The sequence below is a fragment of the Cygnus olor genome, chromosome 4, assembly GCF_009769625.2.
Source record: "Cygnus olor isolate bCygOlo1 chromosome 4, bCygOlo1.pri.v2, whole genome shotgun sequence".
Lineage (NCBI taxonomy): Eukaryota > Metazoa > Chordata > Aves > Anseriformes > Anatidae > Cygnus > Cygnus olor.
Genome location: NC_049172.1, coordinates 36,062,777 through 36,087,981, shown reverse-complemented (window position 1 = coordinate 36,087,981; position 25,205 = coordinate 36,062,777). Strand labels below are relative to the sequence as shown.

General features: G+C 36.8%; 1 protein-coding gene and 1 long non-coding RNA gene across 4 annotated transcripts in view; one reads left to right on the top strand and one right to left on the bottom strand.

Moving 5' to 3' along the window:
* The window catches only part of SMARCA5 (SWI/SNF related, matrix associated, actin dependent regulator of chromatin, subfamily a, member 5), a 24,112-nt gene extending 6,133 nt beyond the window's left edge, over positions 1 to 17,979 (top strand). For both annotated transcript variants that reach the window (XM_040554605.1, XM_040554607.1), the window contains exons 4-24: positions 111 to 211; positions 875 to 975; positions 2,854 to 3,033; positions 3,800 to 3,955; positions 4,053 to 4,184; positions 5,110 to 5,178; positions 5,760 to 5,869; positions 6,441 to 6,667; positions 8,238 to 8,359; positions 8,449 to 8,601; positions 9,830 to 9,962; positions 10,612 to 10,760; positions 11,005 to 11,124; positions 11,354 to 11,464; positions 12,019 to 12,132; positions 12,331 to 12,453; positions 13,714 to 13,846; positions 14,797 to 14,915; positions 15,928 to 16,140; positions 16,620 to 16,730; positions 17,682 to 17,979. In XM_040554605.1, the coding sequence (XP_040410539.1) occupies positions 111 to 211; positions 875 to 975; positions 2,854 to 3,033; positions 3,800 to 3,955; positions 4,053 to 4,184; positions 5,110 to 5,178; positions 5,760 to 5,869; positions 6,441 to 6,667; positions 8,238 to 8,359; positions 8,449 to 8,601; positions 9,830 to 9,962; positions 10,612 to 10,760; positions 11,005 to 11,124; positions 11,354 to 11,464; positions 12,019 to 12,132; positions 12,331 to 12,453; positions 13,714 to 13,846; positions 14,797 to 14,915; positions 15,928 to 16,140; positions 16,620 to 16,730; positions 17,682 to 17,747 (2,743 nt within the window). In that variant the 3' untranslated portion in view covers positions 17,748 to 17,979. The remainder of the gene's footprint in view (positions 1 to 110; positions 212 to 874; positions 976 to 2,853; positions 3,034 to 3,799; positions 3,956 to 4,052; positions 4,185 to 5,109; positions 5,179 to 5,759; positions 5,870 to 6,440; positions 6,668 to 8,237; positions 8,360 to 8,448; positions 8,602 to 9,829; positions 9,963 to 10,611; positions 10,761 to 11,004; positions 11,125 to 11,353; positions 11,465 to 12,018; positions 12,133 to 12,330; positions 12,454 to 13,713; positions 13,847 to 14,796; positions 14,916 to 15,927; positions 16,141 to 16,619; positions 16,731 to 17,681) is intronic.
* The window catches only part of LOC121069000, a 21,857-nt gene continuing 14,627 nt past the window's right edge, over positions 17,976 to 25,205 (bottom strand). The window contains exons 7-10 of one of the 2 annotated variants that reach the window (XR_005819188.1): positions 24,933 to 25,070; positions 22,936 to 23,415; positions 20,402 to 21,773; positions 17,976 to 19,946 (exon numbers count right to left, since the gene is read on the bottom strand). This is a non-coding gene — a long non-coding RNA (uncharacterized LOC121069000). Of the gene's footprint in view, positions 21,774 to 22,935; positions 23,416 to 24,932; positions 25,071 to 25,205 lie in introns of both variants that reach the window. The other variant, XR_005819189.1, reaches the window with a different exon arrangement.

Genomic DNA, 25,205 nt, shown 5'->3' with positions numbered 1-25,205 from the left:
CTTCTTTGTGTATTTGTGATCTGTATGTACTGCAGTGCCATTAAATTTTGGAACAGTTTAGTGTCTTTTCAGTTTAGCAAGAAACTTACTTCTTTCTTCCACTTTTTCAGCTACCGACACCGTAGAACAGAACAGGAAGAAGACGAGGAACTGTTAACAGAAAGCTCCAAGACAACAAATGTCTGCACTCGATTTGAAGAATCTCCATCATGTGTGTTTCCTCTCTCCCTTTTTTTCCCCTTGAAAGTTATTTTCCTTCAAAAGTCAAACTTTTAGAGTTTAAAAGAGGAGTTTATTTTCACCCTTCCCAAAGAAAATGAGTCAATTTTTGGGTGGCAAGAGAGAAAGAAAACAATAACAGGCACTAATCTGATGGAACAAAATACATTAGGGACTGTTCATATTCTGGCAGGGTAGAAGGAGGGTCCAGTCAATCCTGTCCTTTAGAAATCCAGTTGCCATACCTTAGTTACTGGGAAAGAGCTAGCTTTTAAGTTGGTCATTTAAAATTTTCAGGTGTAGCCCATCTTCTGATTCAATTTAAAGTACATAATGGCTTCCAGTCAATTTAACAGAGAATTTAATATTCTGTTGATTTACTGTTGTACTGTGTTCTGATTTTGGGAGGGATTATAGGGTTAGAATTTCCATATAACTTGTGTTCTTGCAGAAATCCAAGTTGTTGAAGCAACTCACAGAAACAAAATGAGTGTATCACTTGTGTCCAGTCTGCTTCATCCTTGGAATTTACTGCGTAGGGTGTACTACTTGATTTTGTTCTGTAGTTTAGATAATCAGTGTCAATTAGCAGGAAAGGAATGGCTCTTTGGCAAGTCTTTACAAATCATTAAGTCTATTCTTTCATGTCTTGTAGATGTTAAATGGGGAAAGCTGCGTGATTATCAGGTCCGAGGACTGAACTGGCTCATTTCTTTGTATGAAAATGGCATCAATGGTATCCTAGCAGATGAAATGGTATGCATGTAGCCCGTATTTCTACTGGGGGGCTTGGTACCACGTGTGATGCAATAGAATTTTAGATCAGCAATGTATTTTTTTTACATAGCACAAAATGCAATATATGATTTCCCAAATTTTATTTTTCTAGTATGTTTTTAGGTCACTAATGTTAAAACAGTTTCACATGTATGTTAATTTAAATAAACTCTACAGGCAGTTTTAGAAACAGGCATGAAAAGGAGATCTGTTAAACTTTAGAAAAATATAATTGAGGGGGGAGGCATTTTATAGAACAACGTGTCCTGTATATTTTCTCAAAACCACAGCTATTTTGCCAGGGTATTCTGAAGCTGCCCTTGTGAAGAGAGTGTCATACATGAAAAGAGCAACAAATGTGGGAACGCTGCCTGTTATTAGGATATAAAATACAGATAGCACGATACGAGTGTCCTTTGTGGATTGATGTTCTCAGCAGGAAGAACTGCAACAGTGGGAAGCTTTCCAGGAAAAATGATGCTAAGTTGTAGCCAGAGAGCCGTGTTAACATTTTATTCGCACCATGACCATGGGCATTTCAGTCAGTGCTAGCCATAGCATCTTTTGTTTCTGCTTTTGTTCTTTTTCCCTTGATGACAAAGGATGAAGGCAAAAGAAATTGTAGTAGCTGGAGAGGCAGATAGGTTTTTGTCCTCCTCCTTTAATTGCATCTGATTTTTAACAGGAGCGGGTAAGAAAAAACAAAAGTTGAATTATATATTGGTATGATGCATTTCTCATATCTTACTGATAGTTGGTTTTATGTATAAAACTTCAAGATAAATTAGAGACAAATAACGTTATTGTTTAGGAGCACATTTGATTTTGAAATAGATCAAGGATTTTCTTCAACGTACAAGTTTATGAATAGAGGATTTTCTTTGGCAAGTAGAGTTCTAAGTGGAGTAGGTTTGTGTTAACAAAGAAGTTTGGGAAACTTCCGAAGTCTGTGGATTCGTGGTCTTCCAAAATTTGTTTTGGACTGAGGAGTTTAAATGCTTGCTATTAAGTATTTTTGGATTTATTCTTAAATATTTATCCTTTTGAATTTATCTATGCCTTTCACACAGCCTGTAAACACTTTTCCACATCTTACACCAGGTGGAATGTGCTCATTTTGAAGACAAAGACTTGAAATTTGGAAACAAAAATAACTTGCACTGATTTATTTTTTTTTAAATCCGATGCAGTTGAGTCACAGTCTTTTGAATTATGTAAATTATACACAGAGTCTGGGGTTTGTGTATTTTCCTGTTTTGTTTTAATTAAAACTATGCGGTGAAGATATAAGATTTTTAATACTTCTGCTGAATAGTGAACAGTGCTTTAGAAAGTACTTTTAAAGCCGCTCAGTATTCGTTTTCTTTTTTGATATATGCAGCTGTTTATATTTACTTACGCTTGGCTTTATTCTCATGAGAACTGACGACATGTTGTGGCCTGCAAAAGTCATCTTACAGGGTTCCTAATTTATTCACTTAATTTCAAGTTTAAGATAATGAATACGTCAGTTTGTAAAGTTCATTGACCTTTAAATAATCTGAGTACATCCTATCCTACAAAAATACTTTTTTTGCAATAACGTTTTCTTGCACTTCTAAGAATTTCTTACTTGAGGGATAAGGCAAAGTTCTAACTTCATAATCCTGTGTTTGAAAATGTCACTCTATTACTTTTTTTTTTTAGTTGTGCGATGCTATATAAGCTTTTTGTGACTAAAATGTTGATGCCTTTTAGTGTACCTTAGCCATTTGGTTAGGCTGCTGTGGCTTCTATAATGTACTCAGAGCTCACTGTTGAGCTTTTTAAAGGTGTTTGCTGAGAGATTTTTTTCTGACACGTTAATGCCTTTCACAGGGTCTCGGGAAGACACTGCAAACAATTTCTCTTCTTGGATATATGAAACACTACAGAAATATTCCTGGTCCTCACATGGTGTTAGTTCCAAAGTCCACTCTACATAACTGGATGAATGAATTCAAGAGATGGGTACCTACACTTCGAGCAGTGTGTTTGATAGGTGACAAAGACCAGCGAGTAAGTTTTGATATCATTATTTTTCCTGCGTTTGCACGTGTTAAATCCAGCATGTGATAGTGCTGTTTGGCAGCAGGTTTTCTGATTATTCTTCTAAGGATACCTAGCTCTACTTTAAAAGTTTGTTATGTTAGAAATTACAGAAATACTGGTTAAACTTTTAAATAATTTTGGAAGTCATTGATCCAGGTATGATACCTTGTGATTTTTTTAGTGTGTCTTTTTAGAAATCAAAAGTCCATGCTCTTTTTTGTTAGTATGTTTCTCGCTTACATGAGTTAACCCCTTAATATCTGTATACCTCTATAATTTGAATTCTTAATAATTGCTGTGTCCTCTCTTAATCCTTGGATGTCGGCATTCTAGAAATCAAGTTGCCAAATAAAGCTGTTTGGGATTACTTTTCAATTAAAAAAATCCGTGTCTAAACTAGGACTCAAAATGTATTTTCTGTTTGTTTGATTTTTTTAAATTTATTTTTCCTTCTTAAATTTAAATGTTACAGTTTAGCTATTGAAAACCTTATTTGAAGTTAGAACTGAAATTCCTTCTCTGCTCTGCCCCAAGGGTTTTAGCAGCTTCAGCACTGACAAGTCTTACAGCCCTTAAGTCTTACAGTGGCTGTATGTTATATTGACTCTGTAATTAATCTTACCTTTATTTTCAAATTCAGCAGCCTTGTTTTAAAATCTTAGCAGCTCTAGTGTGTTCTTTTTGTTTTAGTTTTGACAAAGCCTCAATAAAGAACTGTCACCTTGCTGTCTAGGCTGCCTTTGTCAGAGATGTGTTGTTGCCAGGAGAATGGGATGTCTGCGTAACATCGTATGAAATGCTTATCAAAGAAAAATCAGTGTTCAAGAAGTTTAACTGGAGATACCTAGTTATAGATGAAGCCCACAGGATTAAAAATGAAAAATCAAAGGTAATTTTTACTTTCACTGAAAGAGATATTGTTCTGAGTTGCTAGGTGGTGGTACTAGTAGTATATTTATATTCATTTATGTCTCAATCTCCTTCAGTTATCAGAAATTGTGAGGGAATTCAAGACTACAAATCGGCTGCTATTAACTGGAACTCCACTTCAGAACAACCTACATGAACTCTGGGCACTTCTTAACTTCCTTTTGCCAGATGTCTTTAACTCATCTGAAGTAAGTCTCACTTTCCATTAATAAGTGAACGTTGGTGGTTTTCCAGACTTGGAAAGGCCTGGAATATAGGCCTTGTGTGTGTGTGTGTGTGTGTGTGTGTAGATAGAGATACACAGTCAGATGTATCCGTTGCTTATAACTATAGACTGACAGTCAGTGCATGTTTCCAATATTGTATGTCATAAGTATAGTATATAAACTAATTTCCCCAGCTTGACCATTCTTAAGGGCTATTGTGAGCTTAGCAGATATGAGAGGTGTTTCAAGTCACAGTGTGGAGGTGATCTCTACTGCATTTCAAAATAGGATTAAACATTGCAGTTGGTAAAACAACTTTATTCTTACATTTAACTATAAGTTACCTTACTGTTTATCTAAACTTGTTTACTGTGAGTTGGGAGATACTATGTAATTAGCAACAGACTTCACTAAGTGGCACCTCTGCTGAGCAAGCCCAGTGCATCATAGTATGGTTTCAGGAAGATACTTTTTATTATTGTTGTTATTTTTTGTCTTTTTCAAGCATGTGTTTAACTGGTTTTGAGCGTAACTGAATTGGGAGCTTCACACCTATAGAAGTGGAAATCTTGTGACGTATTACACCAGAATTTTACTTCTTCCTTTTCATTTTTCATCAAATGCTGCAGTGGTACACGTCTTCCAGCTGGAATTTGTCCACTGGAGCGATAGGATTTCAAGAAAAAATAATGATTTAATTTTTAATTTTTTTAACCCCCAGTGGTATGTTGTTGTTGTTTTAAAGATGTAGTGATACAGATCTCTCCAAGAAAATACACCAAAAGGGATGATTTGTTCTTTTATTTACTCTGTGTGTAAGAGAATCACTTGAGTTGCAGTTTTTCACCACTGTAATGCTACTGCATCTTGAAAGAAAAGTTCTTACATGCCAATTATGTTGTTACAGGATTTTGATTCATGGTTTGATACAAACAACTGTCTAGGTGATCAAAAGTTGGTGGAACGTCTCCATATGGTAAGTCTTTCTGCTTTTTGTGTGCTTTCAAAACATCTACATTAGGTTATAAATAATTCTTTTAATATTTCTTGTGACGAAATATTAGGGTAAGATAGCTTATTCCAGAAACCATGGTGGGCTTTCAGAAAAGGTTGGTGAAGTGCAGAATGTGTCTATGTCTTGAAAAGAAAGTTGTTTTGGAGGAGAGGAAAAGAAAAGTGTTTTGGGGGAGAGAAAAGGGTTGACAGTTCTGGCTTTCAAGGTTTTCAGATACTTGCATTTAGAATATAGGCTACGAAGACACTACAAAGATTTCAGTCAAAGTTTTATTTTTTTTTTTCACTTGAAATATCAGGAGTGTTCTACGGGAAAAACTGGAAGACTGTTAGGAATCCCTGTTAAAAGGCTTGTCCTAGAAGATCTAGAGTCTTCCAAAGAAAGCTTATGTAAAAATAACCTGCTGATATGGATTGCTTTTTCAGATGATCTGGTAATAGGTCTGGTGGTTGAGCATTTATAAGAGTATGCTTGCACTGGTGTTGTTGACCCCTTCAGTATTTCAGTTTCCAAAATACAGTTAATAATGAAATCTCTTTCAGGTGCTACGACCGTTCCTCCTACGTCGCATTAAGGCTGATGTAGAGAAAAGTTTGCCTCCAAAGAAGGAAGTTAAAATTTATGTGGGTCTCAGCAAAATGCAGCGAGAATGGTAATTGAGATAGTTGTGTGTGCTGTGGTTAAGGTTCAGAAGGAATGTGCTGCTTGTGACTCAACTATTGTGTAGAACTTGATTTAATTCCTTCTGCTATACTAAATTTCGGTGTATGTATTTCCTTGTGACACTTTTATGATGACAAAACTGTGCAGATCAGTGCAAGTTACCTGCTGAAAGGAGGGGGGGGAGCTTTTGACTATACCGTATTCTCTTTGTCAAGGAGTGTAGCGATAGGGCAAGGAGTAATGGTTTGAAACTAAGAAAAAAAAGGTAGATTTAGATTAAATATGAGGAAGAAATTCTTCACTCGGAGGGTGGTAAGGCCCTGGCAGAGGTTGCCCAGAGAAGCTGTGGATGCCCCATCCCTGGAGGTGTTCAAGGCCAGGCTGGATGGGGCTTTGAGCAACCTGGTCTGGTGGGAAGTGTCCCTGCCCATGGCAGGGGGGTGGAACTGGGTGGTCTTTAAGGGCCCTTCCAACCCAAACCATTCTGTGATTAGTTAAACAAAGGGCATCTTCATTTTATAGTTACAAAGGTTTTTTTTTTTTTTTTTTCTTTGATATAGGTATACAAGAATCTTAATGAAGGATATAGATATATTGAATTCTGCTGGGAAGTTGGACAAAATGAGACTGTTGAATATCCTTATGCAACTACGAAAATGTTGCAATCATCCGTATCTCTTTGATGGAGCAGAACCTGGTCCACCTTACACAACAGATATGCATTTGGTCACCAACAGTGGCAAAATGGTAGTACTGGACAAATTACTGCCAAAGTTGAAAGAGCAAGGTACGCATCTTTTTGTTGTATTGTTGCTTGAGAGGTGTTTGGTTTAATAATAAAAACTGAAGTCAGTACTTCATAATGTTTTCATATCTCCTGAGCAAAAATCAGAGCATGTTATGTAGGATCATAGTTGATTCCTAGTATGATACTGACTTCTCAAGCACTGCATATTAAATACTTGATACAGAAAGACTTGTGAAGTGCCTTTATAAGTAACTGGGTTTTTTTGTGACTGCAAAGGGGTTGGTTTGCTTGTTTGTTTTCCAGCTGAGACCACAGAAGCATCAGTTGGTCTGTGCTTTAGGTTTCTCAGCAATATGAGCTGTTTGAAACCTAATCGTGTAATATTTTAACCACTGCTTTGGTTTGCCATGAAATACCGGTTTAGATTTCAAGTCTTCATGTAGGGTTAAAGTCCAGTCATTTGTGAAATGGTTTTTGTTCTTTCTGGATATGATTTTTGAACAGCACTTGAGTTTTTTTTAGTCAAAACTGGGGGCACACCCAGTTATTTATTTATTTTTTTATATATATTTTATATTTTCAACATTACTGTAACTTCACTGAAGTGAAGGAAAGCTTGTGACTGGGGAGATGTTATGGATAAAAAAAAAATCAATCCTTAGTCTTAGGTAATATAAAAGTAACCTGTACCCAGTATCTGGATAGTATTGGAACAGCTGTGGAGCTATCCGTTGTTGTAAGACTGGAAAAAAGTTCACTGGTTACTGTGCTTTTTTAATTTTCGTTTCTTTCTGCTGTGAGACTCATTGTTGGGACATGACAAATAAAATTGGTATGGTTTTAAATCAACTGCTGATATTAACCAAAAGAGAGCATTTAATTATTAGACCTTGAGTCCAAAGAACAAAAGTCATACTGGGAGTGTGTAGGGGGAAGCAGAAACTTTGTAACATTCTTTGTTTTCCTTAAATCTCTCAAGTACATTTGAAACATTTGGCTGTGTCTCTATATATACATATACATTAATATATATTTAAATTTTTTTGAATGTTGTTCTTAGCAGGTAAGCAAGCTGACTGACCAAGTCTTTAAGAAGAATTTAATTTCTAATTATCTTAAATCCAAAACACTTTAACATTTTGTTCTTTTTATTTCTTGATGTTTTTATATTTGAAAGAGAAATTTTCTTCTACATCACTTGTCCCAAGAAATTTTCATTTGCACAATAAATACACATAGGCATTTAAAGAATACGGAAATATATACGTAAAATATTAGAAATTCATTACAGTACTTGTTAGCAACATCTGCAGACCTGTATTATATATTAGGCTCTTGTAATTCATAGACATCTGAGATGACATCAGACCTTTCTAATTCTTTCACATTCTAATGGCTGTTCAATAAAAATACTAGGTATTGTTTTAAATATATGTATATATATTTAGCCCTGAAAACTTACCTTCATTATATTACTTAAATCAGTCTTTTTATTTATAACTACTCTTACATGCAACTGCCCTCCTTCCCTTTCTGATTAGCAAACTTTTGTGAAGTTTAATGAATCTTAAGTTTTGATGAAAACATAAAACCTTTTTACCCCAAACAGATTCAAGAGTCTTAATCTTCAGCCAGATGACCAGAGTCCTGGATATCTTGGAAGATTATTGTATGTGGCGAAATTATGAATACTGTAGATTGGATGGACAAACACCTCATGATGAGAGACAGGTATTTAAAATTTAAAGTATTTCACTTAAGTAAAAATAGTATTTATAAAACATATAGTTCAACTGATCATGTTCTCTTTATTTATTTAGGCTTCTATTAACGCATATAATGAACCTGGTAGCTCAAAATTTGTGTTCATGTTGAGTACACGGGCAGGAGGTCTTGGAATCAATTTGGCTACTGCTGATGTTGTAATTTTGTATGATTCAGACTGGAATCCACAAGTAGATCTTCAAGCTATGGTAAGAATCCAGATGGAAATGTCCTTTTTTTCCTCATATAACTGTCCTAGAAATGCGTGTGCTGTGTGACATAGTATTTTCAAATTTAAATGACATTTTTCCAGGTTTAGCGTAATATTAATAGTATTTTTAAGACTGATTTTTCAGTTGCAGTGCAGCTTGCACTTTGTGGAACATGTAGTCACATTTGGACTTTGCAGGAGGGAATGCCGTGATATATGGTACAGTACCCTTAGTAGTATTTAATGAAAACAGCCTTTTTTAGTTTTAAAAACTAATAGTATGTGTTAACTCCAAAATTATAAAACCTTCCTTCTCTGGAAAGTAGACCTTACTGTATTTATACTGTCTTCAGTGAGATTTTGGAAAAGAGGCAAATAAAATTTGAATTAAAGTTTATAAAAATTGCTTTTAGGGTGGTGATAAATGAGCAAGCTCCTGTTAGCAACTTTATTTATTTATTTATTTATTTAAAAGTAGATTTGTATGCATTTTCAGCCATGGTACCTATCAAGAACACTACTGATTGCATAAGAAAGTAAAGCTGCTATTTAAAAATCTACCAGTGTTACCATTGGCAAATGAGGCCTTTCAGTGACAAACCTTGTAAATTTAAGCTGTATGTTCTCAAGTAGTCTAACAAAAATTAGTTCAAAAGAATGACAGCAGCAGTACCTGGAAGCTAAATCAAGATAATTCCAGTTACCACTAAAAGCGTATGTTCAGAATACTAATTCTCACAGTGGTTAATGATTTGCCAGTCAGGTGAGGTGTGGTACATTGTATTTTTCTTGAAATATTAATAGCATGACTGAATGATTTGGGGATAGGTAGCTTCTGGTCAGTACAGAGAGAATTTCTTAAAACATTTTGATTTTACAGAAGGTTACCTAATGCCAGAAGCATCTATTCTTTTCCCCTGTGAGGTAATGCACACGTGCGCACGCACACACATAAACACAAAACAAAAAGGAAAAGCTATTTTTAGGTATGAAATTTAGAAACATACTTATTGTTGATGTTGCTTAACAACAAAAAACTTGAACTGCAAATGTGATATCTTGGGTAGTCATGTTAAATTGATTTCTGTAAAGATTTAACTAACCTACACTATTCTTCTTTACAAGTTAGTTTGCTGAAACTAATGAAAATTGAAGATAATTATATATTCACACTAGAAAGCAAGTGTTGATTTACTTGTTTTGTGTTTTTTTTTTTTTTTGCCTAGGATCGAGCACACAGAATTGGCCAAACAAAGACTGTTAGAGTGTTCAGATTTATCACAGACAATACAGTGGAAGAAAGAATAGTGGAACGTGCAGAAATGAAACTCCGGCTAGATTCCATCGTCATCCAGCAAGGCAAGTATTTGGAGGCAATTCTTTTTTTTTTTTTTTTAACAGCACTGCAGACAAATTATGTAGTAAGAATTAATGGGAACGTTGCTTTTGCCTCAGCTGTATTCTGAATATAGAGTGCAAAGACCCAAAAATTTTGCAGCAGGGATAGGCTTTTCCTCATTAACTTTTTAATTACTTCCCCAGTGATAAGTATGCAGACAAGGGGGTATAGACAAACTTGTTTTAAAGCACTCAACTTCCACTCTTAAAGGGAGAAATTAATGCCTTGGCCTTTTTTTAATAGATGGGGAGAAGTGATGAGGATGGTACCTTGGTTGGTTTGGAGTCAGTAACTATTACGCAAAAAGGATTCAGCGAGGTTTGGTTTTGAAATTATGAAAATATGCACACCATAACATAAAGTTTGTATATAAGGTCTCGCATCCAAAATTGTTCAAACACAAATAAAGTACAGTAAAGAGAATGCATGTTGTCCCTGGCTAGATTTTGCTGGATTTTATTTTATTTTACTATTTTTTTGACGTGGAGTTTCCCTGAGCAAAAATGAGATAGCTTTAACTTGAAAACGTAAGGGAAGGGGGAAATCATATGTTGTTCCTTCAGTAATATAAAATTTTTAATTGCTACCTTTCAATTCTTTTATCTTCAGGAAGACTGGTGGATCAAAACTTAAATAAACTTGGGAAGGATGAAATGCTGCAAATGATTAGACACGGAGCAACACATGTGTTTGCCTCAAAGGAAAGCGAGATTACAGATGAAGATATTGATCACATTTTGGAAAGAGGTGCAAAGAAGGTGAGATCAAGTTTAAAAGAAAAAAAAAAAAAGAAAAACTCCCCATAGACTTAAATTGTGTGGTAAGATAGTGTATCGCTGGACAATAGCTTCATTATAAGCTGGAGAAAATGGAGTGGTTGTTATTGAGAAGCTTCGTATTGCTCAAATGTGTTAATTTTTTAATGCTGTTATAACTGAGATGTTTTATAATGAAGTACCTTCCAAAAAGGTTACTGGTCTTTTCTCTCTTTCCTGCCCCCAGACTGCAGAAATGAATGAAAAACTTTCAAAGATGGGTGAAAGCTCCCTCAGAAATTTCACAATGGATACAGAGTCCAGCGTGTATAATTTCGAAGGGGAGGACTACAGAGAAAAACAGAAGGTAACATTTAAGGTTTTTTTTGGAGGGAAGCACTGATTTGTATGATTAAACCATACTTTTAAGGTACGTTGGTTAAATAAAATACAATGCAGCTATAAAAATAATTTGTAAGTTTAGTTACTTAATGAAGTATATGTAGACTTTTTTATATCAAACTCATAGCTGGTCTGAATGTTTTGCAAGACTTAGTCTTAATACTTCTTGGGGGTGGTGGGATTTGTTTTTATAGATGGCATTTACAGAGTGGATTGAACCACCTAAACGAGAAAGAAAAGCCAATTATGCTGTGGATGCTTACTTTAGAGAAGCTCTTCGAGTCAGCGAGCCAAAAGCACCCAAGGTGAGTTGACTAATTAAAAAATAAATAAACTGTTCAAATACACATGAAAAGTGGTCAAAGCTGAAAGCAAGAAATTGCTAATTCATTTGGTTTCATAAATTGAGGAGGCACTTGAAGGATTTAAATTTAGAAAAATCCCAAGGATTTAAGACAAATTTCTGTGAGGAAAAGGTAAGAGCAGTATGAAACTTACAAGATTTTAGGATGGTAAGGATATAAGGTATTTCATATTTTATTTTTACTTTCTTTAAGCAGTAGAAGTTTTTTTCTTACCTATGGAACATACCCTTACTGCTACTCAAATACGTGAACTTTGTTCAAGGGAATGCATGTGCGAATCTTTCCCCACCATTCTCTTTCCAAAAGACCCTGTCTGCTTTTCTCACATACCTGTTACTTCTGTAAGTCTTCATGGTTGTACCTGACTTGCATGCTGTTTTAGGGTAATTTTTGTAAAAATGGAGGGTTTTTTGCTCACAGACAGGACTCAGTTACTAGCAAACAGATTCTGGATGTGAACAGGAGTCAAATACAAGCATTTTTATGTCTTTCAGGCACCACGGCCTCCAAAGCAGCCAAATGTACAGGACTTTCAGTTCTTTCCTCCACGGCTCTTTGAACTATTGGAAAAAGAGATTCTCTACTACAGGAAAACAATCGGGTACAAGGTAACAGAATTCATTCATTACATTAGTGTATTTTATTGCAGCAGTTACTGGTAGGAGAATATATACTTGTCCTGCCTTTCACGCTGATTTAAATGAAATCATGTTAATCTGAACAAATGATTAGGTTGTATTAATGGAGAAGCTACACCAAGCACTGGTGAAAAGCCTTCAGATTTTACAAAATGTATAATCTTTCAGGTACCTCGTAATCCTGATCTGCCCAATGCAGCCCAAGCACAAAAGGAAGAGCAGCTTAAGATTGACGAGGCTGAACCTCTTAATGATGAAGAACTAGAAGAGAAAGAGAAGCTTCTAACCCAGGTATCGTTGGTTCTTTAGTGAGACTGACATCATCTGAAGCTTGGTTTGTGTTTTACAGTGTTACGCGAACATTTCTTAGTCAGTGATTTACAAATGCCATATTTAAATTAACATGGCTGTAAATCTTGGTTCATGCTGAAAAAAAGGTTAGCATTGGGCTTGTTATGGGCTTAGATACCTCTGAAGGATACTTTGAAATTAGTGTATTTAGGTTCTACTGAACCTGATCTACATAGTCCGTATATTTTTAAGTAAGAGCTGTGTCCAGAGTCTGACTTGGCAAGTTCACATTGACTGTAGCCTCTGACATCTTTTCTCAGTTGGGGGACCACGCAGACTAGCTGCAGAGCTGCATGTGCGACTTTCCATGTAATTTAAAGCATAGCCTTTCCCAAAGTGTCACGTCCACAGGTACTAACTATACACTGCAGGGTGAAGGGGCAGATTTCTTAAACTAGAACTAGAAGCGATAACATCCCCCTCTTAAAGAAGATATAAGCTGAATAGGTACATAATTAGGTAACTTGTACATTTAAATAATTCAAGGCAGGTTAATACCTGTTAGTCCTTGTCTGTGTATTATATTTTCACGTGTATTTTGTGGGTAATTTTAGGACGAGCTCTTGTTTGAGTATTAGTGCATTGGAGCAGCTCACTATTAAAAGCCAGTACAATCAAATAAGCTCTGGTTAAATCATAATGTGTCTGGCTGAATATTTTTGTACTTTTTCTTTTAAAAGTTAATACAAATGTGCAGTTAGTCTGGCTTGGCAGCTGATAACTTCAGCATTGCTTTTCCTGTCCCTGCTGCATAACATCACACAAAATACCTCCAGACTTTGAAGGAGAGAGACCAGGGAAGATGCAGAAGGCTGATGGTATCTGCAAGGCACTTGGTGGTCCTCTGTGACTGAACAAAACCATTACAGAGACTACTTGCCTCTCTTGAGGGACTTTTTTCCTTAAAAAGTGATCCCATGTTGTCTCTCAGAGAATAATGGGTAAGAGGGGTTAATTTATGAGCTGAAGTAGTAATTAAAGAAGCAGTGCTAATTATTAGGTAGTTTTTAGATGGAGAGAGACTACAGTGACCACACTATAAAAGCAGGTTTTCTACTACCATCAAACTGCAGGAAAGCACAGGTTTAATATTGTTGGAATTACAGAAGTGTTAGTCATTTTAAATTATCTGTTGAAAGAAATGTGGAGATGGACAAATGCTGAACTTTTGTGCCATGTTTGCTTTTAATTGCTGTAAAGGGATTTACTAACTGGAATAAGAGAGATTTTAACCAGTTCATCAAAGCTAATGAGAAGTGGGGCCGTGATGATATTGAAAATATAGCTCGAGAAGTAGAAGGAAAAACCCCAGAGGAAGTCATCGAGTATTCAGGTAACTTACTTTTCAAGTTGTCAATTCTGTATCTAATGCTGCTTTCCTGGTTTGACGTGCCTGTGAACAAGCTGACCATCTTACTTGGGTGAGCTCCCTGTATGACTCTTTAAGGGTGAGATTGTGCTAATGGATTTGAGGTCTACTGATACAGATTTTAGTAGGTTTAACCCCTGCATAGTTAAAACTGTACTGAAATGTGCACATGCTCTACTGATGACACACTTTCATATATTCTAACTGGTGTTCGATATATTCTGGATAGTGCTGGTTTCAATTCTTGTTAATTTCTGCAAAAAGGAAATGATGAGGAAAAAAATGCTTAGACAGAGATTTCTCTTTTCCTTAGATTTACCAACCAATAACTGTGTTGACTCTTTACCCCTTTATTATTTCACACTGTTAAAGCTAGGGATACTGTAAACGTTCTGTGACTGAATAATGAACATTGTTTTTTGTAACAGAATACCAGCTGATTACTTTAACTGCTGATGTTTCAGAGAAGGGTCTTCTCCTGCAGTGCAGCTGCAAGGTTCTGGGACTTTGTTTTTTACGGTATACAGCTGCTTACTTACAGATGTGACATTTTACTTAAACACCTAATTGTCTTTTAGACACTTGCTCCTGTCTTTGGCTACTAACTTACAGTGGCAATCCCACTTCCTTCTGTATTACTGTTTTATCAGTTTCCATTTTAAGACTTTCTCTTTGAGAAGGAAATTGGCTGGCCAAATCACACCATTTAAAATGAGGGCTCCTGTATCTTATCTACCCTCTTCACAATAGCATTTGTAATATTCCCAACACAATTTCAGGAAGTGAAGGCCCTTATCAAGGCATATCTATTTTTATACAGCAGTAAGGTCTGGTAAAAGGAAATAACATATAACATCTTTTAAGGCAAAAACCTAATTCCGTGATTAGAAACTAACCATTTGTTCTTTTCTTAGCTGTGTTCTGGGAAAGGTGCAACGAACTCCAAGACATTGAGAAGATCATGGCTCAGATAGAAAGAGGAGAAGCCAGAATTCAGAGACGAATTAGCATAAAAAAAGCACTTGATACAAAGGTATCTTTGCTGTATTTCTTGCTTCCTTTATCTCCCTGTGCCAATGAGGTGAGGTCCCATGCTGTATGCCTAGCCAATGTTATAGTACATTAAGAAGACACGTTAGGCCTAATACTCCTCTCTTACCTGTTCCTCAGCGGTTTCTACCTTCTGCTTTTCTATTCTATAGAACTGCTGTCCTTTTCAGTTTCTACTCTTGAATTTAATTGCATTTGGTAGGTTTAAACTTCCTATTTCGGCTGATAGCTATGGTGATAACTTCAGGTGTGGCCTAATCTCTTGTTTGTAACAATCGTCATTATATGGCACTATGAACTGTTTGTACTGTGATCAACTCCCAGTAACTACGTGCTTTTTGGAGAAACACAATTTCCGTTTGTTGGACCCACATAGCTGAAAATACTATATTTTTAGAGGACTTAAAAAGAGAAGACTTACCAGTCAGAGGAGTTTTCTTTGATCCTGCGCATTTCACCAGCCAGGGCTTGGTAACAGATTTGTAATAAATTAAGACACCTGTAATAAATATCAGACATTTTTCCCCACCTTAGGCTTGACTAGCTCCTCTTCTAAGGAAGTCAGGGGAAGAACAGTGTCTCACTCTATTAACCAAAATGCAGCTGAGCCATGTACCTTTTCCTTTGTTTTTGACCATTTCTGAGGATTTTTTTGTTAAAAAGAATCATTGCCAGTTGCAGGCTGGCAGATCGTGACTATTTTCAAATGTAGTGTCAGGCCTGCACTGCGCAATCAAAAATCAAAGGATTATTTGTCAAACAGGCAAGCAGACAAACATGTCAAACCTGGCTGCTTAGATGATATAGTAAATTCAGTATCTAGAATCTACAGTTCCTTAAACACAGTGACTTTCAGGACCAGAGATTATAGAAAACTAGAGCTTTTAACTTGGTATATGGTTCCTCTGCCTGTCATGTCATTTTTTTGCTTTCAGAGAAAACAGTTCCATGTTTCTAAAGGATTTCTTAGTTATGTATGATCTTGTTTTGTTTAGATTGGCAGATACAAAGCCCCCTTCCACCAGCTAAGAATATCATATGGTACCAATAAGGGGAAGAATTATACTGAAGAAGAGGATCGCTTTCTAATCTGTATGCTTCACAAGCTAGGATTTGATAAGGAAAACGTCTATGACGAATTAAGACAGTGTATCCGAAACTCGCCACAATTCAGATTTGACTGGTTTCTCAAGTCCAGAACTGCAATGGTATGTATTAATCTGTCGTGCTCTTTGGCTCATGAACACCCATGACAGCACACCACAGTTACATAGCAAGCTTACTAAATCACTTCTGAAATAGTCAGGTATGTGCATGTGGTCGCTATATTAATTTTTTTAAGACTTTCCACAGCAACTGTAATGGATGACAAATGCAATAAACTAAAAAGTCTCATGAGAGAAGAAATGTAAATTCCAAGCTACTGTGTTTCAAAATCAACATGAATTTGAATTAAATACAAATCTGTTTTAAAAACAAACATCTGTGATCAAATCCATTCATAGGAAGCCAGCCAGTAACTACCATAAAAAATTTGTTTCATTCCTTTTTCACTCTGCCAAGGTTTTGCATGATGAAAAACAAACAAACTTATTACTTACTGGCATTTCTAGTATTCTAACACGATGCTTTTTACGTGAACTGGCTGCCTAAAGTAGTGAGTGACTGACTATGTTTTGCAATTTAGGAGCTGCAAAGGAGATGCAATACTTTAATCACCCTGATTGAAAGAGAAAACATGGAACTGGAAGAAAAGGAAAAGGCAGAAAAGAAGAAACGTGGACCAAAACCATCTTCGGTAGGATTTAAAAAAGCTTTTTTGTAGAAAAGCTCACTTGAAGACAGCGTGCTTTTCTATTTGTCTAGGCCAAGTGATGTCTAAAGTTATTTAAAGATAACACACAGCAAAAAACCTTACAGGGCAGTGCTAAGCGCTGCTTAAAGTTTACTCCTGTCATTCAGCTAAGTACCCTTGTGGATGGAAACTAAGTTCAGGTTCTAAACTGTAGCTCACATGCTTTGGAGCAGATAGCTTGTTACGTTTTTGATCCCTGAGTTGTGGGCTATACGAGTTTACCTTGATAAAATGCAACTAAGATTTACTTAACCTTTTTATTAATTTTTATCCATGAAGAAATGATGTCTGCCACTGAGGGGTGGTATGTAGGTGATGCAGACCATTCCTTCCCCTCTGAGAATGCTATAGATCTGTTTACAAATGTTCCCATGTAGACATTGTTGCCTGCCATCACGTGCCTTATTTTGGGTGGTGGTGGTCATGAAGTGGGCTCTAGAGCTAGATTTGGGAAAACAAGCATATATGCATGACAGTACTCTGCTAACTGAAGTACTGCTAAACATGCAGAGCTTTTTTTGTGAAGGAAATTACAACTTCTACCCATTTTCTTACCTAGATTTTGTTTTTGAAGTTGTTACTTAGAACTGTTCTCAAAATACTTAAACAGGCGTTCAGAAATACCATTCCTTAAGTAAGGGAGCTTTATTTATAAGCTCCTTATTTGTCTCTATACATTTTTTTCCTCTGTGAAATGGTACTATTCCAGGATTGGAGAGTACAAGACCGCTACTGTCCTGAGTGGGATGTGCATATTCGCCACACTGCATTTGTGATTTATCACATTTTAAGCTGCCAGGGTTACACTGTGATCTCTAGCAGTTTTGACTTGAAATGGCACTACTTAACATTTTTCTCTGTCACAATAACTTACTTTAAAAACTTACCTTACAGGCACAGAAGCGCAAAATGGATGGTACTCCTGATGGTCGTGGAAGAAAAAAGAAGCTAAAGCTGTGAATGCAGAATTTTTGTAATCACTAAGTTTAAAAAGTAGTTCTTTAATTTACGGGTCTTCATAAGATGTACTGTATAATGCTCAACTATTATGTCATTAAAGGACATCGGGTTCATCTGTTTACTGAACTAGAAACATAGTACTTACTGTAGGTTCACTTTTTTAAATGCAACAGCTGTGCTGAATTTTTTTTACCATTAACACTTGAAGTAATAAATAGGCTTCATTTATTAATAAGGTTTCACTTGACTTTTTTTTTTATTAATGTTTCTACTTCAATACCTATTTATTTAGTCACTCCAAAATTATGTCTTTGCTTTTGTTTTAACCTCTAAGGGTGTTGCAAACAGTGCTTTTATGTTATGAAAAATAGACTTATTTAGGTGAGGTTTTTTTTTGGTAAAAGCCACGACCCATCAAGTCCCCCCTTTCTGGAAATTCCGTGGCTTGGATTTTAACTTAATTAAACTTAATTGTACTGCACAAATATACATTGTTCTTTGACATTAGTGGTAAGGCCAGATATTTACCTCAAGAAATAATGACGAACGTGTAGATAGGAACAAAATCATAACATTTTTCTACTTACAGTGGCAGCAGAAAGGGAAGCGACACTGAAGTTTGTACTTAATTAGAATGGCCTAGAAATGGTAGCATTACTTTTATTGGAAAACAGCAGCAAGTCAGAACATAGAACTTAACAGTATGTTAACAACCCACATGTCTCTAAAACAGCTGTGGAAAAATGCAGATATGGTCTTGATTCCTGTGAAAAGAACTGATGCTGACTGCAAGTGTGCAAGATTCTGTGTTGTCATCACACTGCAATCCACTCTGTTCGACTGCTCTAGTCAAACAAATGGTACCACATTCAGGAGTGTTTCCTATGCTGACCTGAGTCTCTGGCACATTATGACCAAGATTAAATCGTGCATTTCCCAATGCAATCACCTAGTTTAACATAATTTTGAAATTCACTAGAGAAAAAAAAGGACAAATTCTCAATTTGAATTGAGTAACCTTAAGCCAATCCACTAAAAAAAAAAATCTAAACTCTGTAATGTCATGACAGCCCTGGAAAATGTTACTCAAAATGCAACTTAACTTATGCTTAGTGTACTCTAAACAAAAAAGCTTTACTGCTGAAAACATCTATAAAAATCATCCCATTGCAAAGCATCCCTCTTTGCAAAAAAGAATAAACCCACAACAACCCAACAGCAAAAAACAAAAACCCCAGACCAATCAAATAAGCCATGATAGTTTGTTTACACCTAGCCTAAATAACATTCTTGAGAGGAAGGATGTATTAAATAGCTGAGCAGCAATTCCTTTGTGCTAGTACTTTGCAAGCGCCAGTTTGCAGAATGAAGTGAACTAAACTTTAACGTCCTAAATGGCATGCCTACAAGTTGTATAAAGTCAATTTTCTTTCTTTCTTTCAGGTAGACGTTAAAGCAAAATATTTGCTCTAGATGATACAAGTGCATTCCCCCAGTGCTAGCTATCTGGCAAAACAAATACTCAAGCAAAGGAAGATAAGCAATTACTGTCCAATATAGGAAAGCTGTAATACTGGTCTGAAATGCTGGAATCTGTTTAAGCATGTTTGAAAACATTTAATGCCAGTACCTGAAAATTGCTATATTATCTAGTGTGGTTTTACAATATAGTTCTAATTCATGTTGCTCCTACATAAATGTTCTCCTCATAGGTAATAACAACAGAGCTGCACTTGCAGCCTTACCTGTGTTGAGTCTTCCACTGCTGTCCATAGGTCCAAAGTTCTCATTAAAGTGAGACAAACCCACTGGTACCAATCACTGAGACGAATGCTCTGCTACTTAGCGTCCATTCTACTGCTACCACCACCACCTTCCTCCCCACGAATAATTAACAATAAAAAAGCAAAACACAGTTACATGAAAACTAGGATAATATACTTGTAACTAGAAGCAGCATCTCTTTAAGAACCAGGCTTCCTTGATGGATGTAAGGCACACTTATGAGCTCCAATGTCCTGCATCAAGACCGGGGCATCTGGGTTGGCTCTTCTGCTTCATTTAGAGGCCGTGGTGCTAACTCTTCCACTAGCAGAGGACAACACAGGGTGGTAGTCAAGAGTTCTTTTGCAGTTATGCCTGTGTGTGTTTTCCTTTAGTCAGACTAGTGTGAATGTACCATTCTCGGCCTGCTGCCACCTTCAGAAAAACAAACAAAACCGAGAAGCCCCCCATGCACATTTACTGTAAACTAGAAGATGCCAAACATGAGATTAATCCAGCTGGAGGTCCAAGTTCACTGCTATTATGTCTATTAAAGCCAATGACAGAAATACACATTTGGTGATAAGATTAATCTTTTTTTAATGAATCCTTCTGAAGTAGGCCAGGTAAAACATGCTTTAATAGACTCTATTTATTCCTAGTGTTAACATAAAGAGGCTATCACAACTACCTAACACACACTAGTCTTTTACTAGAGGAAAAAAATCTGTGTGGTCAGCTGCTTAATGTAGCATGAAACTTCAAGTTTCCAAAGGCTCTTGCTTGTGTCTCAGGTTGAGCTTTATCCTAAAGGAGGCAAATTTAGTATTTACAGGTTCACTTGGAAGTCAAGGATCTAAAAATGCCTGCTACCATGTCTATTTACATACCAGGATCTTGAATCTGTACACGAGTGAGGGTGAGTCAGCCAGACACCTGTGTTCCCGATTGTCTGGGCTGTACTTGGGCACGCACCCATCGGCACCAGTGCCAAGGAACACCTCGATGGTGCAGCTGAAGGAGTCACCAAGGTTCTGAACAGGATCCACTGTCACTCAGCCACAGATTTCAGATCCTAGCAAAACAGATCAATGCATTTCACATTTTGCTAGTCAATTTAAAATTATTAAAGCAACTTATTGCCAAGCCATTGTGACTGTGGTTCTCAGGACAGAAATTACCTAGGTTTAAGAGTATATCCCTTTGCACTTGAAGACAATGCACTCCATGACTGCTACTACTAATTTATCATAGGCTTCAGACTCTTTTTCTGTTACAATTCATACTGATGGGGTTCTTACAGTGCAGCTCCTTTCTTAGTAAGCTTTTCCCTTCTCTTCACTAGAGGGCAACCCATATTCACATATAAGAAGCTACCCACCGATAGCAATATATCAAGCAAAATAAAGTTATTAACAAACTTACTGGGTTCTCATTGGGTTTCAGACCAATAGCTCAAATAAGGGACCAATTAAAGACAAAGTTATTTCTGATCTAATACTGCCTTTACCAGGAGTTTCCTTAGAAGCTGTTAACAGCTTCAGTTGGTGAGTGCTGTATGTGAGAGCACTGTACCCTGGGCCAGAACTCAAAAAAAAAAAATCAAGACAGAGTGAGCAGCTTGGTTGAAACCAGATGCAGGTACTGTGCATCTAGTCTGCATCGGGAATAGCTGCAGGATCGAGTCCTGAGGAGTCTCAGGTGTACAACACACCTGACTAGAACAACTGAAGGAAAGGACTGAAATTACTCATCCCTCTCAAAACAGGACAACAAGTTCTAGAGTAGACAGCTTTAAAGCAAAACCACCAGAGTGAAGGGAATGTGCGATTACATAATAGCTGAGCAACAGTTTTCAGAACTGTGGTTTCATTTATAGGCACCTGAATTCTGCACCTCCCTTTGGAATGCTTTTCCTCTTAAAGCCCATAAACAGAACCAAAGTCTGTTGCCGTTACACTAAATTAAATCATATTTTAGTGTTTCTGTATTTTACTTTTCTGCCATGGAAATACATAGACACAAAAACGTTGCTAAAAGAGGTATAGAACTAGTAAAATATGTATTCATCTCTTGTTAAATGCTGTTCTCTTCTTAGCTTTCATAACATGCTGAATGTGCAAGTGACTCATTACCTTCTGTAAAAGCTTCATCAGCTCCTTCTCCAAATCCTATTGACCCATCAGATATCCAAAGCTCCTTTTTAGACAGCAGAAACATCTGAGTATTTAGACTGAAATCTGCAGCCACTGGGTCACTGACCTGTGGGGAAAAGGAACTGAATAACAAAATCACCTTTGCTGTAGAATTATGATGATCATTATTCACCATTGCCATAGTAGTGATGTGCTGATCAAGACTTTCAGCAGTACACAGTGATTGTACACAGGGAAGCATGCAGTTAATTCAAACACACAAGTGCCACCACCGCCACGGCTATTTCCTTCATCCCCAAATCCTTTTCCTGTGTAGCATTAATTTCCTGTGTTACAAGGTAGCAGCGTGAAGACTATTACTGAAGTGGTATCTTTAAATTGAAATAATAACATTTCAGTTCACTTACAATTGTTTTGAGTGAACCAGATTGAGACATTCATTTAATTTGTATGCAGTACAGTTGTCTCTACAATTGTCAAGGCATTCAAAACTGGATAATGAAGCAGAAAGATAAAGAGCAGCTCTAACGTTCAAAAAGGTTAAATAGCTCTGACACACGGGCTTTGAAATATCCAGTACTTTGGGGAAAAAATAGGTCCTTTTCATATACTGGCTTAGGGATGCAATGTTATTCTAAGAGATTTTTAACGAGTCTTGTATGTTCATTGAAAGTCTCTATAATAGTCTACAACAGTAAGTTAGGGCTACCTGGTGCACTGCATTTTTTCTTTAATATAAACAGGAAAATTGTCAGAAAACCAGACTCACACTTAATGAAGTGTTTTACCACTTCTTTGAGAAATAACTCTACTGATTCAATTCTATTACACTGATTCCCAGTTTAAAAAAATCAGTCTCAGAACAGGTTAATTTTGAAAACAATCTTGCTTAGAACTAAACCAACACTACTCCCTGCCCATTCCCCCACCTTGCTGAAAAAAAAAAAAGCAGCAAAGTACGTAGGAATAGGTTGGACTATGAGGTAAATAAATGGAAAAAGAAGATTTTAATTACAAGAAAAAATAATCCTTTAGTTCAATTTTATCTCATCAGAGATGATGAATTCTACAGCAATCTGAAAGCACTGTAAAAGTCTCCATCTGAAAACATTTGATTTTCTCCTGACAACTGCTACTGGATGGCCTATACCAGATCACCTGTTTCAGTGGTTACAGAACACCTGCCACCCAACCTTCATTTGCTTTTGGCCAGTTTTGCCCATTAGGCCTCAAGAAAAAAATTGTAAGTCCTAAGTAAAAGGCTGTACCTGTTGGAACCCGATGTCCGTATCAGACACAATTGCAGCAGGAGCTGCAGGATCACAGTCTCCTGACAACACCGAGGGTGACAACATTAAGGCAAATTCTTCAAGACTGCCCACAGCTCTAGCACTGGCCTGCTCAATGGAAGGTGCTCACTAGGATTCAGGCCTCCAGACTTGAGATCCAGGGACACCAGGGACTTCTGACTGTTCGTTATGCAATGAAAGCATCTGACTGCATCCAAATGAGTTGATGCTTACTGATCTTATACTGCTGATGACTGCGTGGAAAATATGTTAAAAAAATGACAATTCCCTTTGCTTCTCTAGATTGAAGTCAGAGTGCAAACTCACAGGAAAATCAGAGAGAAAACTCCACTGCTGCAGAGGCTGCTGGAAGGTTGGCTCGCTCCCTAACAGTGTAAATGCGAGGCCAGGGTGGTCAGCAGACATCACCACTGATGACAGAACAGAACATTGATATTCCTGAAAGAAAAAAAAGGGCAAACTGTAACCTGCCAAACTACTATTAGTAATTGGCATGGTGGCATAATATAACATCTGGCATGGTATAAAATCAGCATGCAAAAGCAAAGAAATGAGAGTGGAAAAGAAATTAACTTTCTGATGAGAGGCAAGGAATGCTTACCCGCATAGAAGCCACCAACCATAATGCAGCTCTGTGCATTGTGAAGAACAATTCTTGCACAGGTTTTGTTCTTTTCTTAATCAAATACCATGTGCATAGTTATTTCACATACAACCATATTAAGATTTTTTTTGTGTCCACAATACTGTATAAATACATGAAATCAGGAAAAGATCTAGTGAAGGGGATATTTTTTCATAATCTTATAACTAGGCTTTTACAAAAATGATTTTTAATTATAAATATACAGTTAGAAATGCAACATTACTTCACTACCTTACACACAACAAAGAAAATCCCATAGGACCAATCTAATTTCTTCACCTGAATAGCAAGTGAATCATTTACCATGTCTATTTTGTTAACCACTTCTCTGTTCTTCAGTAACTGTAGTTAAATTCCATTTCCATATACCCACTCGTTAATTAACTTCAATGATACATGCTGCAGTACTAGTTACTACAATTCTTTGTTATTTTGGCAGCAAATCTGATCATCTATCACATACATACTCAAAAAGAAAATTTTGCCTTCAGCTTGATTAACGTGAGTATCTCTGAAGACTTATCTGTCTCTTGCCAGCATGTCATCAATTTTCAGGGCTGAACGGAGAAACTCTCATCAATGCAACTGATTTCCTTGACATCCAGCAGCTATAACTGCTCCTTAAATTTAATTTAGCAGCAAGCAAGTTGATCAACATATTTAAGCAGCACTGCAAAACAGCAGGCAGCCGAAATATTCCCAAAGGCTGATAAGGAAAACATCTTTTCATTGGGACTGAGAAACGAAAAGGTTTTACAGACAGTCACCAGATCTTGGGTATTTTGGATCAACGTTGGAAAATTCTTGGAACGTCACACTGGTGGTGCCTTCCCAGAAGTCCTCTCCACAGTAACTGAGAGACCCTAGAATCTCACATACATCAGTTCTCATAGATAAACAAAGGTTCCTCGGCTAATGTACTGATAGAATCGCTGCAGGGCAACTGGGGATTTAAATTCAGTTTTATTGCAGGGTAACAAAGTGCTCTAAAGAAAATACTCTCACGTCTGTTTCTCCTAGTCCCTGCCATCAGTTAAGGTGCAAGTAAATTAATGAATGTTTTACCCACAGCCATCCTGCAGTCTCCATCAGCAAGTCAGTGAACTTAGCTGAACTGCCCTTGTCCCACACACCTGGTGTTTTCCACCTGATAAATCCACATCCAATATCATTTACTTAACTTTTCCACCCTATAGGTACACTGGAGATAAATAAGAGTGAATACCAGATACCCCATTTTTTTGCTCACATACTCTTAAAAAAAAAAAAAAAAAAAAAAAACTGAGCAACATTTTTATGAGAAACTCACCCTCTGCTGATATTGGTTCTGTTTTTCTGGAGCACACAGTGACAGAAGCTGCTTCGGACAGATCTGTTCCAGTCCTCCAGACATGAATACGCACATAACCAGCTCGATACTCAGTGTTATCGAAGTACTAAGTAGGTTCTACATACAGGCAGAAATGAATATATTTTTAAAGGAGCCTCTTTTTGCCTGTTCTTGTGCACATTTACACGTACTGCTCAAACTCTGCAGTCTGACTTTTAATCCATTAATGGCTACAAGAAAAATAAATGTTAC